This window comes from Cricetulus griseus, chromosome 8, assembly GCF_003668045.3.
Source record: "Cricetulus griseus strain 17A/GY chromosome 8, alternate assembly CriGri-PICRH-1.0, whole genome shotgun sequence".
In the NCBI taxonomy this organism is placed as follows: domain Eukaryota; kingdom Metazoa; phylum Chordata; class Mammalia; order Rodentia; family Cricetidae; genus Cricetulus; species Cricetulus griseus.
This window is the reverse complement of record NC_048601.1, coordinates 56208438-56223765: the sequence shown is the minus strand read 5'-3', so window position 1 is coordinate 56223765 and position 15328 is coordinate 56208438. Positions and strand designations below refer to the sequence as shown.

General features: G+C 46.2%; 1 protein-coding gene across 1 annotated transcript; it reads right to left on the bottom strand.

Annotated features, from left to right (window-relative positions):
• Positions 1–210: 210 nt before the first annotated feature.
• LOC113836994 (induced myeloid leukemia cell differentiation protein Mcl-1 homolog) lies at positions 211–14093 on the bottom strand. Its single transcript, XM_035449038.1, is given in 4 exon segments — positions 211–619; positions 621–784; positions 10298–10501; positions 13953–14093. Coding segments are annotated over 4 exon segments (762 nt in total). The 3' UTR covers positions 211–366.
• Positions 14094–15328: the final 1235 nt, after the last annotated feature.

Below are 15328 nucleotides of genomic sequence, written 5' to 3'. Positions count from 1 at the left end.
CATTTATTGAGCTCTATGACTAGCCTGAGGACTGGCCACTCTTCTAGACAAGGAAATCAAGTCTGTCCACCTAGCACTTCCATTCAATCTACAAGTCCTCCTCCACGGCCTCCCAAAGTTTGCTGAGTGAAAACTTGGCTTCTTTCAGATAGTAACTCTTCAAGAGGGAGCACTTTTGCCATGTATTTATTCTTGTTAGCCACAATCTGTAGCCACTTGCTTTCTTTCTGGCTATGTTGCTAGAGTGGAACTCCTGGATTGTTAAAGCCCGGGCTGCTTCAAGTCCAACTCCATAAATACATTTGTTTTCACAGAAGCATGTGGTTTGGTGGCTGGAGTTAAGAGTCCCCTACTGCACTCACAAGGCTATCTTATTTGATATGCCAGACCAGCGCCTACTCCAGCAACACCCGCAAAAGCCAGCAGCACATTTCTGATGCTGCCTTCTAGGTCCTGTACCTGGAAGAACTCCACAAACCCATCCCAGCCTCTTTGTTTGACCAGCCAGTCCCGTTTTGTCCTTACAAGAACATCTGTGATACTTTCTGCAAATGGTTCGATGCAGCTTTCCTGGTTTATGCTCTTCAAGTGTTTTTCCACATAGGCACCAAAAGAAATGAGTCACAATCCTGCCCCAGTTTGTTATGCCATCTTTGAAAACATGGACCATCACTCGAGAAAAAGATTTGACATCGTCTTCGTTTTTAATGTCCATTTTCTGAAGCATGCCCTGGAAGGCCGTCTCATGGTTGCCCTGCACGCCATCCCACACGCTCCGCAGGGTCTTTTACAAAAGTAAAAGAAGAAGAAGAAGAAAAAAAAAAAAACAAGTCCAGACGGATAAGATAAATGGGATAATTTAACATAAGAAAAACTAGCAAGAACAAGCCAAGCTAAGGCTGGACATTCATAAGAAATAATAAGACTGCCTTTGCTTTATTTGGGAGTTGGGTGGCAGGCCATTAAAAAGAGCCAAAAAAAGTATGATACACACACACACACACACACACACACACACACACACACACACACCATTATACAACATGAATGCTTGTGTTTCTGGAGGTTGGCAAGTCAAGATTAGGTACCAGTAGATTGTGAGTGGAGTGAGGGCTGCTTTCTCCATCTCCTATGGTTCTATGTTGTGTTTTCCCACATGGCTGGGAGAAGAATTGAAGACAGCCCTTCAAGTTCTGATGGTTTTGTTTTGTTTTGTTTTGTTTTTTTGTTGGTTTGTTTTCGAGACAGGGCTTCTCTGTGTAGCTTTCTAGACCAGGCTGGCCTCAAACTCACAGAGATCCACCTGCCTCTGCCTCCCAAGTGCTTGGATAAATGGTGTGTGCCACTACCTGGTCCTTCAAGATTTTTTTGTTGTTTTTCGAGACAGGGTTTCTCTGTGGCTTTGGAGGCTGTCCTGGAACTAGCTTTTGTAGATCAGGCTGGTCTAGAACTCACAGAGATGCACGTGCCTCTGTCTCCATTATGCTGGGATTAACAGTGTGTGCCACCACCAACTGGCAAAACTTTTTTGTTTTCATTTTAATTTGCATTGCTGTTTTGCCTGCATGTATGTCTTTGTGAGGGTATAGGATCCCCTGGAACTGGAGTTACAGACAGTTATGAGCTGCCAAGGGGGATGCTGGGTATTGAACCTGGGTCCTTTAGTAAGAGCAGCCAGTCCTCTTAACCACTGAGCTATTGCTCCAGACACCCTCCAAGATCTTTTTAAAGACAGCATATTCTAACTCTGCAAACACTAGACTCCTATGAATGTAATGTTTCCCCCTCTATGGCCCAAATCCTCCTCAAAAGTTTCAATTCCTGAAACTTAAAGGTAACCCCCAAGCTTAAGGAGCCTTTCCAGTCACTGCAAGAGTGCTGCTTATCTTCAGAACCCCAGCTGTAAAACAACCAAGAGAGTTCTTGATCATGAAGGAGCTGGGATTTGGATGCCCCAGCTCAGCATGGTAGCTAAATTCCGATGTAAGGCCTTGAAGAAACTTGAGGATGAACCCTTAGATGGAACCCCAGAAGTGGACACAGGCCATAAACCTCCTAAAACAAGCATATCCCTGCACACTAGTGTCAGCAACCACGACTTTAGTAAACCCTTTCTCCACATGTGCAGGAGTGATAGGGGCTGGCACTGGGAGTTTATCATCTGAGTTTGTTTTTATTTTATGTGTGGGACTTGTCAGGTCCAAAGGAAACTCCATTTCCCTAAACTGCAGAAGGGCAAATGGCTATCTGCAGTGCTTGTTAGCATAGCAAAGTGCACGCTGGCCTTCAGGGTCCCTCAGTGTCATAAGTACTGTTCCACATTGCAAAGTCCATGCATCTTTCAAGCCATTTCTCCTCCTCCCCTTCCCTCACCTCCTTCCAGCCCACAGCTTCCTCCTCCTCAGCTATTCACTCTCCTTATAACATTAATAGTTTGCTTCCCCTCCCTTCCTCCCTTCCTCCTTCCCCACCTTTGTCTTTGTCTCTGCTCCCCTCCTCCCCTCTCTCCCTCCCTCTCTGTTTTTTCTCCCTCCCCCATCTCTTGGCTCCTGTTTCTATCCTGGACTGGTTGGGTCTGCTGGCCATGTTCAATCTACTACTTTCTCTCTCTGTTCTGGAGTCTTCCAGATGCCTTTGGATGTTGCCTTTCTCTCTCATATATACAATGAACACCTTACTCTTAACTATATTATGGAGTGATCTTCTTGTCAGTTTATCTATGCGTGTTTTACCTAAATGTATGCATGTGTACCATGTGCATGCCTGATGCCTGTGAAGGCCAGAAGAGGGTGCTGGACTCTCTGGAACTGGAGTTACAGATGGTTGTGAGCCATCATCTGCATTCTGGGATATGGGCCTAGGTCCACTGCAAGAACACTTAACTGCTGAGCCAGCTCTCCATTTCCATAGCACCGGATACTTCAGCACAAGTTTTGGGGCCTCCCAGCACTCAGTCACTTACTGTTTTTAAATCCTAAAGATTCTTTTCAGGCTTAACAGAGAATCATTATAATGGATTTGATTCCCAGAACCAACAGGGTAGTTCACAGTTACAAGGGAGATGATGTCCTTGTCTTGTGTCTGCAAGCACTGCATGTGATGAACATACAAATTTAGGCACAATAACCATGAACACAAGATCTCTCTCTCTCAGTCTCCTCCTCTGTCTTGGTCTCTGTCTCGTTCTCCCTCTTTCTGTCTCTCTCTGCCTCTCTCTCTCTCTCTCTCTCTCTCTCTCTCTCTCTCACACACACACACACACACACACACATGAAAACACGCACAAACACAGAGGCCTGTTGCAAATAAACTTTCTAAACTTTACTTGCATTTCTAGACAATGTTTTCCAACTGTTAACAAACAGTACTCAAAGAATTATATAGCCTAACAAATTTTAATGGTGTTAAGGAACAGAAATATGGTGGAACCTAGGGCTGGAAGTGGAATCACTTTGCTTCATTTGAATGTCCTCTACTCTGCCCCTCCTGTATCGTTTTAAGACACAGTCTCCTTTAGCCCACAATGGTCTCTAACATGCTGGATGGTCAGGGCTGACTTTGAACTTATACCATGCCCAGTTTTATCTCTTTGAGCACTTCTGGGACAGGGTTCCTATCTCAGCCCATTCTAACACAGACCTCTCCTCTTAAAAAATTATATCTGCAAGGTCATTTGCTGCTGTTTTCTGTCTGAGTCAGAAAGCAGCCACTTCAACATTTTCTTCCTGCTTAATAAAGGAAAACAGGTGTTTGGGTGTAGTTTGTGCCTAATCCGGGGTCTGGGAGGAAGTCTGGGGTTGGGGAGGAGTCTCCTTTAAACATGGGAGGGAGTAAAAAGATAAGGGAAACTGCAGAAACAGCCAAAGAAATCTAGGACTGCAGTGAGAATGTCTGAGGATACCAGTGGAAGAGATCTCTCAACTGAAGGCTGGCTCTGAACTTACATTGCCATATACATGACACTTTATCAGGTTCCAATGAGAGACCCAGGCCCCAGAAGATCCCTGATCCACAGCCCCTACAAAGACCCAGAAAGGCTCTGCTCCAAGCCCCAAAACAGTGAAAGAAATACACCCTGGTTTTGGGACCGGAGCCAGCGAAAGAGACATAGTATCCCTAATCCTAGAGCCAGGGAGAGAAACACCCTACCCCAGAATTAGCGCCAAAAGAACACACTTTGCCCTAGAGCCTGTAAAAGAAATTTGCCCAGGCCCTAAAATTGGTGCCTAAAAAGCCAAAAAACAACTATAGAAGGAAACACAGTTTGGCCCTGAAACTGGAGCCATCTCTGCCCCTGACACAAAACCAGCCAAACCCTGAGCTGGAAAAACCGACCAATCCCTGAGTAGTACAGTAGTAACCTCCAGCCTGGGAGTGTGAAGTTTCCGGCCCAGGGAAATATGGAAGTAGTACCCTCTAGTCTGGGGGCACGACTCCCCATAGTTCTTAAGCCTAGGAAAGTAGTAATCCCCCGCCTAGAGATGTCCTCTTGTCACCCGGACTTGAGCAGGAGGCATGACTGCCCCTCCTCCCCAGGACTTTATAGACCATGGGGGGGGGGCAATCAGAAATGAGTAAACAATCCCAGGTGTCCTCATACTGAGCCCACAATGTTACAATGCAGTTTTGGAAGGTTTGAGCCAATCCCAAGCCTGTAACTAGGCAGGTTTGGAGTTCCCCAAGCCCTGCCCTCCTGCCTGGCTGCTATATAACCCACCCACCCCTTCCCTCACTGCTCGGAATCTCTCCTGTTCTGCTCCTGTGGCCGTTGCTGCCGCTGTTCATTGACAGTTGGAGAGACTCACAAACTCGCAAATAAAGACTCTGTTTCTGTGTGGGAGTTGGTCTCATGGTGGTGATTCAGGTTGTGGATTTTTGGGCTCTAACACCAGAAGCACCCCCACCCCTCACCCCCAGCAGGGTATCACTGAACTAAACCTTCACTTCTAAGGTATTGGGTTTTTTTGGTTTAATCCTTTACTAGTCTAGAATTTTGTACAAGTATTTTGTTGTTGTTGTTACTTGTTTTGATTTTTTTTTCCTTTCTGTTTCTTCTTCCCCCTCCTTCCCTTCTCTGCTTCCTTTTGTTTGAAAGACACAATTTCTGAGTCCCAGGTTGGCCTTGAACTCACTCTGTAGCTGTGGATGGATGACTTTGATTTTCAAATCTTCCTGCAGGGATTACAGGTGTACACAGCCACATCCAGTTTATATAGTGCTTCATGAGTGCAAGGTAAGCCTTCTACTAACAAAGGGGCATCCCTACCCCTTCTTATATCATATGTGTGCCTGAGTCTTCACACCCCAGCCTATGCATACAGAGGCCAGAGAAGGGCGTTGGGTGTCTGTCTACTCCTCTGAGACAGGTTCTTTCACTGAACTTGGAGTTCTGTGGTTTGTTTTGTTTTGGGAAGGACTGCATTTGCAGCTCAGCTTCTGGAGTCTTCTTGGCAGCTCAGTTGGTCTGAAAGTGTTCTTTTCAGCCCAGCTTCACTTCATCTGGCAGGGAGGGGTGTAGTAATTCTGGTCAGTTTCAGGGACTTCCTGAAGCTATTTTGAGTTGTTTACTTTGTGTTGAAAGAGTTCCCCTCCAGATGGAATGTTAAATCTCAGAGGAAATGGTTACACAATGTGGGAAACTGTTACACAATGTGCAGTTGTCTTACTTAGGGTTTCTATTGCTGTGAAGAGACACCATGACCACTGAAACTCTTATAATGGAAAACATTTAATTGAGGTTGCAGCTTACAGTTTCAGGGGTTCAGTCCATTATCATCATGGTGGAGAATATGACAGCAGGCAGACAGACATGGTGCCAGAATAGTGGCTGAGAGTCCTACATCTTGCAAGCAACAGGAAATTGACTGAGACACTGGGTGGTATGCTGAGCATAGGAAACCTCAAAGCCCGCCCCACAGTGACACACATCCTTCAACAAGGCCATACCCACTCCAACAAAGCCACAATTTGTAATAGTGTCACTCCCTATGAGATTATGGGGGACAATTGCAAATTCAAACTGTCATATGGGCCAAGCCTAGTTTTTATCTGTGCGTTTTCAAACTGTCTTCTGGGATAATCAATTTGGTTGTTTTGAGACTACAGATTTCCCTTTATGGGTTGCTTTATGTTATAATGTAAGATATTTGAATTATTCAGTTCAAAATGTTCAAATTGGCATTATGAACTTAGAAGCGTTTCTTAATTTCCAGACCTGTGGTTTTGTTTATCTCTTTGCCCCTGAACTCTAGCATGGCCAGGGCACATGCTCAGGGGTGTTGTTATCTTCCTACTTTTGGAGCTTACTGTCAGGGGGGTGGACGTTCAGACAGTATTTTCAAGTATTTCTTTGTGTTCAGATTTCATATGGGAAGTCTACTGATGCCCACTGCATCACCTGTCCTTTGTGTGTTCCTGAAATCATGTTGTTCTCATTGAATTCCTTTGTTTGTTTGTTCTATCAGCTACTGAAAGAGTTGCTTCAACACTTCCATATGGGCTTGTCTCGTTTCCTCTCATTGCTATTATGTGTGCTCCTTTTGCTGCATTTTGATACTGTTTTTCAGTAAATGCACATCTAAAATTGTTATGAATTCTCTTATGAGAAATATTAATTTAATCCATTAATTATCATTTTTACTTTAAAATGTTGCTCTGGATCTTACTGCAGTGGTCCCAGTCCGTGCTGTTGACCTCTTCACATCCAAGTATGTCTACTTGGTCCTCTAAACCTCTGTGGAAGGAGCCTGCATGCTCCTGCAGATCTTGACCTCAAGGAAATGAGATCAGAGATTCCTTTTTAATTCGAAAATGTTTACTTTGAGGAGAATAGTGATGCAGAAATCCTAACAGATTCCAAAAAGTCTAGTGTCTCTCTTCCTGCTCTTTTGGTGGCACCAGAGCAGAGCTTCTCTTCTCTTCTTCTCAGCTACCCTTGCTGAAACTAGTGATGTACGACTTGAAGCCTGAGCGGATACTGAAAACATAATAAACTGGAGTCTTAAAGCTTTTAAATGTCTTTTTTTTTTTTTAAAGGCCTTTCCGTGCAGGAATGTATGTAACACACAAGGCTCATTCAGAATGTGAATGGGGAGTAGGCATTCGAGAGGCATGGCCTGCTTCTTTAGTAAGAACTTTCAAAACATTAAAAAAAAAAAGCACAATTATAGTGACCCAAATAAGAAAAACAGAGAAACCCGAAATCTGCCCAAACTTGATAAACAACTGTAACTTGATTTATTGCCGCATCGGAGCCTGCAATTCAAGCTTCATGCCAGGACATCTCCTTAGTATCTTTGAGACTGTTTCAGGTCAAAGCCATGTCCCATGTTCAGCCATAAATCTCACACTTTATATGCTTGAAAGCAATAAAGCTTTCCATCCCGTTGACTTTGTTACTAACACTCATCCTGTAGAGTTGGACTGTGGCGTGCAGTGTGGCAAATGTTGAAGTGAACCACGCCGTAGGAAAATAATCTGCTGTCAATTTACTTTTCTCTTGGAGTGGAGCAACCCTTCCCTCCGCTGCTGGGTGCCAGCTCTTCTCCACTCCATCAGATGGCCACAGGGTGGCTGTCACTCTTGCATTCTTTAGTGGTCTCTTGTCACATGGACAAGGGACTCCTGCTTGGGACTAAGGGTACAGACCTGCTTCTAATATGGCTACATGGAAGATTCCAGATCTCATGGGCAGATACGACGAGGGGACATAGTCCTAAGAGGTGTTATCACATCCTGGCCATTGGATGGGTGCTGGGTTCTCTGCATGGCAGGAGTATGTGAGTACAGTTTAAGGCCACCACTGAAAAATGCCAGGATGACAGAGGGCACAGAGTGTGACCAACGGAAATGGGAGGTACTTTTCCAGGCTGCTTCACAGGTTATCAAGTGGTAACCTCCTGGGAAGACCTCGGCATTGATGGGAGAAACTGGGGACATTGGTGCTGATAGGCCAGACTGCTCTTGGGGTTTTTGTCAGGGCTGTGTCAAAGAACTCCCTGACCCCCAAGTTCTCAGGGGTATATGTAGGAGGCTCAAATCCTTTGTGAGCAGGTGGGAGAAAAACTCAGAGAGAGGGAAATAGGGGTCACTATGGGTCACATGCTAATGCTGTTTCCTTGGCCCTGAGAACTTGTAAGGCCCAAGGAAACTTGGGTTACATAAAAATTTTTTGAAAGGGAGAGGCATACTGTAGTTTGGCAGACAGAATGTGTCTGTGTGTCTTTGTGTATGTGTAGAAATGACTTTCATTTAGAAACTTTGGCAGTGATTTCCACTGTGTCCCTAAGACTTTTAAAATGATATTTTCTGGGCTTGGAAAGCAGGCAGGCAAATTGTGGAATTTTGGCTTCAATGTTTCTAGAAATGTTGTCTCTAGGCAAGCAGAGAGAAAAGTGGACATAATTTGGCTTTGAGGCTTCTATGGGTTGCAGAACAAACCAAGCAGTATTACCATGGCAATACTTCTACTGTTTATAAAAGCAAAGGTCCCCTCCCCCCCAAGCATACTTCATATTTAATAAACTTTAGTCCACAGGGGCCTCTTCATGCTATTTTAACTTGGGAAGAATTTTATTGTTGTGTTGTTTTCCAACACCCAAAACACTTGGAAACAGAGTGTTAAGTACTGATACCTAGAAGGGCAGAGCAAGAGGTGCTTGGGGTGGGGGCTGTGGGCGATGGCCAAGCAACATAAAAACACAAAGCAGGCCTTTCGAAGAGCAGGCGTCGCCTACTGGGCTGGTCCCCAATTGAGCACTCAGAAATCGAAATTTCTCCTTTGATTCTGTTCATGTGCTGTTCAAAACTTGCACTCTGCTCACCGAGCTTTCCCTCCAGTGCCCTGCGGCCTTCATGGGGCACTGTGTAGATGTACATCCCTTCCCTGTTTTAAGCCCTGTCTGGTTATCTGTGAAATCTTAAATGCTAGTGTGGTCAGAGAATGCCATTGTAATAATACTCTTCTATGAGACTGGAGCAGAGGTTAGAGATGGATCCTTGTAACTGAAAGGCTTTATTTTGGATCACACAGCTGGAGAAGACAGAGGAAGATCCAGGAACCAGTGTCCACACATCCAGAGAGCCCAAGCTTCTGTCTGTCTGCATTGGTTACCACTCTCAGCTCCGGTCTCTAAGACAGTTTTCTTGTCTCAGTTCTAGGGATCAGGGCCTCATATACACTGAGTAAGTAAGTACTCTGCCAGAAAGCCACATACCCCGGCTTACAGGTTTTGGAAATTTGAGTTCTGAGGGAAGACTTTTGGGCATCCTTGACCTGGGAATTTACAGATACCTCAGCAGCTGAAGTAAACCCATTTGCAGATCATGCAGAATAGCCCTTAGCTCTCGGCAACCCAGAATCTAGGAGCGGCCCATCATCCTCCCAGGGTCCTTGTCTGCCCTCTGGGGCTTCTAGACCAGTGGCCAGGGCCCGTTTCCAAGCTCAGACACCGACTTCTCCACAGAGGCCGCTTCTGGTCACAGTCTTTCCAGGAAGACCAGGGCTGGGATACCATGTCATCACCACTCACTGCCTTTCTCTTTTATGTTCAACCAACGCTTTCTCATCAATAATAACTGAAAGGTCTGTTGTTTTAAAATGTCAAAACAGATTGTCCTAATAAATCTTACAGCTGGGTTAGTCTGAGAGGCCAGTCTACGAACTGTACAGGAGCAGTTTGCCGGGGGTAGGGGGGGGTGGGTCTGAGGAGCCTCCAGGGAAGGAGCTATATATAAGAAGGGGCAACTGGCACCCCTTACCTAGCCACTATCACTGGTGTGAGGAAAGCGCCCCTGGTCTTGGTGATAGAGGCTGGGCTGCTGGGACAGTGTTGCTCAGACCTGAGCTCTGGAAAGAGGGAGGCTCCGTTGGACTGTACCGGAGGCCTCAGCAAGCGCAGCTCCCCAGCTGGGGCGGACCCAGACAAATGCTATTTCCTGGTGTTCTTGGGGCCCTCTTGCACCCAGGGCCCTGGAGAGGGTCTCAGAGGGACAGCTTGGAGCATCATTCATGTAGGGTAGCCAGCAGGGGGCAGCACCCTACCAGTCCCGGAAACTGCCGGAGGGGGACAGCACTCCTTGACCCCGTTGAAGCACCAGGGACGCCTGTCCCCGAAAAGTGGGGCTGCTGAACCACCCAGGGCAAGCGAACCCACCTCGAAGAAACCCTGTCCAGCACCTGGGGCAGCGGACCCGGCTAAGAACACAGCCTGCGCCTGCTGCCCTCTCGCCAGAGCTCCTTCCTGCCGGGAGGAACAAAGTTGTCTCCGCAGCTCCGGCTCTCCTGTCGCCTCTTTACCTGCACGGGAGCCTCAGGTGATATTAAGAGGGTCGGGGTCACCCGCAGCCTGGCACTATTTAGATCCCACACACAGCGGGGACAGAGAGGTGCAGGGAGCATATGGCCGCAAGGCGGCGCCCGAACCCGGGGGACCGAATCCTTAGAGCTCACGGAGGTGGCTGTGGCAGCTGTAAAAATGAAATTATTGTATAAGAAAGTAATCTATTTTCAATAAAAAATAAAAAGTAAAATGCTGCAATTATTAATAAAAATCACTAATAAAAATAGCCAATGTTATTGCATGTAAGAGCAGGAGAAAATTTTCTCTAACAGAATTGTTATTTAAATGAGATGTTTTTATAACAGTATTTATAGAATAAAGACTGATAAAGTTTTTAAAAATGCAATTATTACACTCGCCGGAAGATGGGTGCAACTGGATACCATTATGTTAAAAGAAATATGCCAGACTGCAGAAAGGCAACTGTCCAGTGCTTTCTTTCATATGAGGAATCTGTATCTAAGTTGATATAAACATATAAGACATGGACATAGTAGCGGGTCTAGTAGTAATAGCGGAGAGAGAGACCTGGGGGCTGAGGATGACACCGAGAGAGGGTAATGGGACACATGTGGCCATGCATGCCATGTCCACAGGAATATATACCCTTTCCTCTACTTCTGCATCAGGTAGAACTGGTGTTTGCCCATAACATCTACATTCAAGGTCCATGTGGCTTCCAGCAGGGGACCCAAGGTGAGCTTTTGCTTTTATGCAAGATGGTTTCCCAGGAAAGGCAAATCTTGTTCTGGAGTAGATCTAAGTTATAAACACAGACTACCTGGAGCCTTGACACTCAATGTATGTGGTTTCAAAAAAAGCAGACAGGGGAATATTTAGAGGAAGAGGGAGAGAATGGGAAAGGATGATAAAAGCAATGTATAATTACGTAAGTGTATAAAAATGTCACAACGAAGCCCATTGCGTTGTAGTCTAATCATACTAATTTTTAAAGACAAACATGCACTCGTGCGTGTACACACACACACACACACACACACACACACACACACACACAAGGTCCCAGAAGCAGAACTGGCCAGTTTGCCTTTGGAAGGCCCCACCCTTGGCTCAGAGCATCCCAGTTCTCAGAGCACAGAGACCCACTAAGCAGTCTGCAGTCTGCAGAAGCCCAATTCTGGGCAGAAACTGCACCTGGACCAAGGCCCTTCCCTTCCTGCTCTGTAGGTTTCTTTCTGCCTCCTTAACTGGAGCAGGAAGTGACCGTTCCCTGGGAAAGTCTGGCTTCCTGGGAAGAGGAGCAGCAGGAAGTCTGCTCCAGGCTGTGGGTCCTGAAGTTAGATGTTGGGGGACACTTGTATGCTCTTCTTGGACTGACTTTTAGGAGAACCCAGGACACTGGCTGCTGTTGCCTCCAGCTAGGGGGCATCTGACATCTGATTGTAAATTTACCTCTTCCTAAGGCTTTGGAGAGCAAGGGCTGAAGGCAGGACTGGGCCTTTCTGCCCACATCTTTCTCACCAGGGCCTTGTTTTCACACTGCTTTCTGGGCTTCTATTCCTTTTGGCACCAGGAGACTAGCAGAAGTGAGGGAGGGTGGGGCAGTTCTCAGTCCATAGCCCATTAGGGACCCACAAAGAATGCTGGTGACTGAGGTAAGCAGGCTGCCTGCCCTAGAGCAGGTGGGGGTGGGGAGGTGAAAAGTACTGGCTTCTCTGTGAATGATGATGGAGAGAAGGGCCCGTTCCAGTCTTCACCTCCTGTGTGGAGATCTGCCTCAGCTGGGATTCTTGGCAGGGGAATTGGTCACCCACTGCCTGGGGACAGTGGCCATGGGCTCAGATGTTTCCCTGGCCCTGCAAACTGGGCACTGTGAAGTCACAGTGCACCATCTGCATAGGGGGTGTGCCCCTTCCTCTGCCTCCTGCATCAGGCAGAGCTCATGTCTGTGTACAACTTTTGGAACCCAGCCCGCATGAGGTCTCTAAGAGTTGTTTTCCAGCATAACCACAGGTATCTCTTGTTTTCCTGACCTCACCCCACTGGGATCAATATCCTGTTGTGAACCCTTTGACCTGGAGGTTTTGTAAGTTTGTATATAAGGCTGCTCCACAACAAAGGTGAGAGACATTCTCTCAGAAAAGGACCGGGAGTGTTGTGGTTCATCCAAATCTCCAGGCTTTTGCCCAATACTCGACTTAGTGGCCAAGAGCAGCCACACACAACATCCACATTCAGGGACCCTGTCGTTTTACAGTGTCCTGCAGGGATCCTAAGATGGAGCTTTGCTGCATGCCAGAAAGTTTTCCCAGGAAACAGCGAATCCGATGCTGAGGTAGGTTTAAGTTAAGGACATAGACTACCTGGAGCCTTGACGTACAGTGTATGTGGCTTCAGGTTCTCTGGGCTCAGGTCCCAGCCACAGCACGGCTTTACATGAGCTCTCTTCTTCACACCTGACTTCCTTCTCCACACCTGGGGTGGTAAAGCCCAGCCTTCTCCGAAAGCCTCCCATTATACCATCTGTACCCCACCCCAATCGCATACTTCCCTGTCACACTGGAGAAGACCCAGGCCCCAAACCTATCTCTCCACATTCTGGAGGATGTGTGTAAGGGAAAAATTAATGGCACACTGAAGGGATATATCTGGATAGAGGCAAGAAAAGAGATGAGAAAGAGATGATAGAAAGACCCTGAAGGTGTATGTGTGTGTGTGTGTGTGTCTCTCTGTGTGTGTCTGTCTGCCTGTCTGTGTGTGTGTGTGTGTGCATGAGTGCAGTGAACATGGAGGCCCGAAGAAGGTTTCAGATACCATACATCTAGAGTTGCAGGCAGCTGTGAGCCACCTGACCTGGGAAAACATTATCATTGGGATATTTAATTACACAGGGGCATGCTGACACTCAAAGAGACACAGTCACCAGGATGTAGCTGTAACTTGCTTCGCTATCTCATATCGAACTCCTTGAAGCTCTTCATGGTCCAATGCTTTCATGACTATCTGTTAAGACATTTTGTCATCTTTTAAAATGAAGCTTCATGACAAAAATTGGGGTGAGGGCTTTACAATACTGTGTCAGGCTGTTTAATCAGGAATAGGGTTTGGGGTTGTCCTTCAGAACCTCTATGTTGACTAGTTCCTATGTCAACTTGACACAAGCTAGAGTCATCTTGGAAGAGGGAACTTCAGTTGAGAAAATGCCCCACCAGATTGGGCAAGGCTGTGGCATATTTTCTTGATGACTGATGTGGGAGGGCCCATGCAACAGTGGGTGGGACCACCCCAGCAGGTGGTCCTGGATGGTATAAGAAAGCAGGCTGAGCAAGCCATGGGGAGCAAGCCAGTAAGCAGCACTCTGCATGGCCTCTGCATGGGTTCCTGCCTCCAGGTTCCTTGTCTGACTTCCCTGGATGATGAACTACAAGTTGTTAAGATGAAATAAACTTGTTCCCCCACCCTCTGCTAAGCTGCTTTGACTATGATGTTTCCCCACAGCACTAGAAGTCCTAACTAACTAAAATAACCTCCTTCCCTCAGCTGCACAACTTGTCTGTTTTCTAAAAGATGGGTAGTGCTGTTCTAGCAGCAGAGACAATGTCACCTTCTTGCAGCCAAGGCGCTAGGACTTCCTCCTGGTCCCTCCAATACCTGCTGCTTCTCCGCCTTGAGATGAACCATCCTAGTTCTGCCCAGGTTCTGCTGCATCTCAGTCATGGGCAATTCTGCAACAGCTGCCACAATAATTCTTCCATGAGCCCCCCAGCCTGCGATTCCAGATTCATTTGCCATAGTTTTTGGAAAGACCATTATGTATTTCACGCTTCCCTTTATTGCATTGTCATTTTGCTCAGGTTATTGGTGATGTCAACAATGACATCACTGAGGCTGTAGATTCTGTGTCTCTCCAGGCACTGTGGTGGCATTGTGGGGTTGGAGGTAGCTGCTGGTAGTGGCTGGGACCCCAGCTGCATTTCCATGGCTGCTCAAGGCAGTGGACAGTCACCTATTACCTCCTGCTTGGAAGCTATTTAGGTTCCCATTTATTCCTCTGAACTTCCCTCACAGAATGGCCTTCTAAATCTATGGCAAGTTCACTCTGGAGTGTTTGACTGGGGAACCCATCTCATCTTTCCCTTCAGTTTACCCTCTATGGGACAAGACAATGGCTTTGTGTTGCAGAACAATCCTTTTGTACACTGTGAGGATGTGCCATTCTGATTGGTTTACTAAAAAGCCAGACGGCCAATAGCCAGGCAGGATTTCTGAGCAGAGAAGATGGTGAAAAAAAAGCAGACGAGCCAGAGATCGAAGTGCAGAAATGATGAGCAGCGTGTCACTGAGGTAATAAAACCACAAGGCAAAGTGTAAATTAATAGAGACGGGTTAATTTAAGTTATAAGAGCTGGTTAGAAACAAGCGTAAGGTAAGGCTGAACTTTCATAATTAATATAAGGTTATGTCTTTTTTTGTGAGCTGGAGGCCCAAAGAGAAGCCTGATTACACATGGCACCATAACATATCTCCACATAAGGTCTGAGGACTGTGATCTCGTGGGTAGGTTCAGTGGCATAAAGAGACATGGCTACTGGGCCTTTCCTGCAGGCTGGAGCCAGATGCCAATGCTCTGTGCTAAGCCAAGCTGCATGGAGCCTGACATAATAGCTTAAGATTTGTCTCACATGGTTAGACAAAAACTACAGATGCTCAGTTAAGACATATCCAATGGACAAAGCCTCTAAACTTGAGTTTTAAAAGTGTGCATAGGCTTAAAAAAGAAAAGATAATGGGTACAGACAGTCAGAGAAAAATAATAAGATAAAGTCCTTAAAGAGAATAAAATAATATAAAAAGGACATGCCGTGTAAAGATGGAAAACATACAGGAAGTCAGGATCCTATAAAGTGTCTGTTGACTTTGTACTTTTTGAATGGTAATGAACAGAGAACAACAGCTGCTGAGAGACATTGTGGAAGGGACTGCTGAATTATGCCAGCATATCTATTTTAGGAATGCCTTAATTTTAA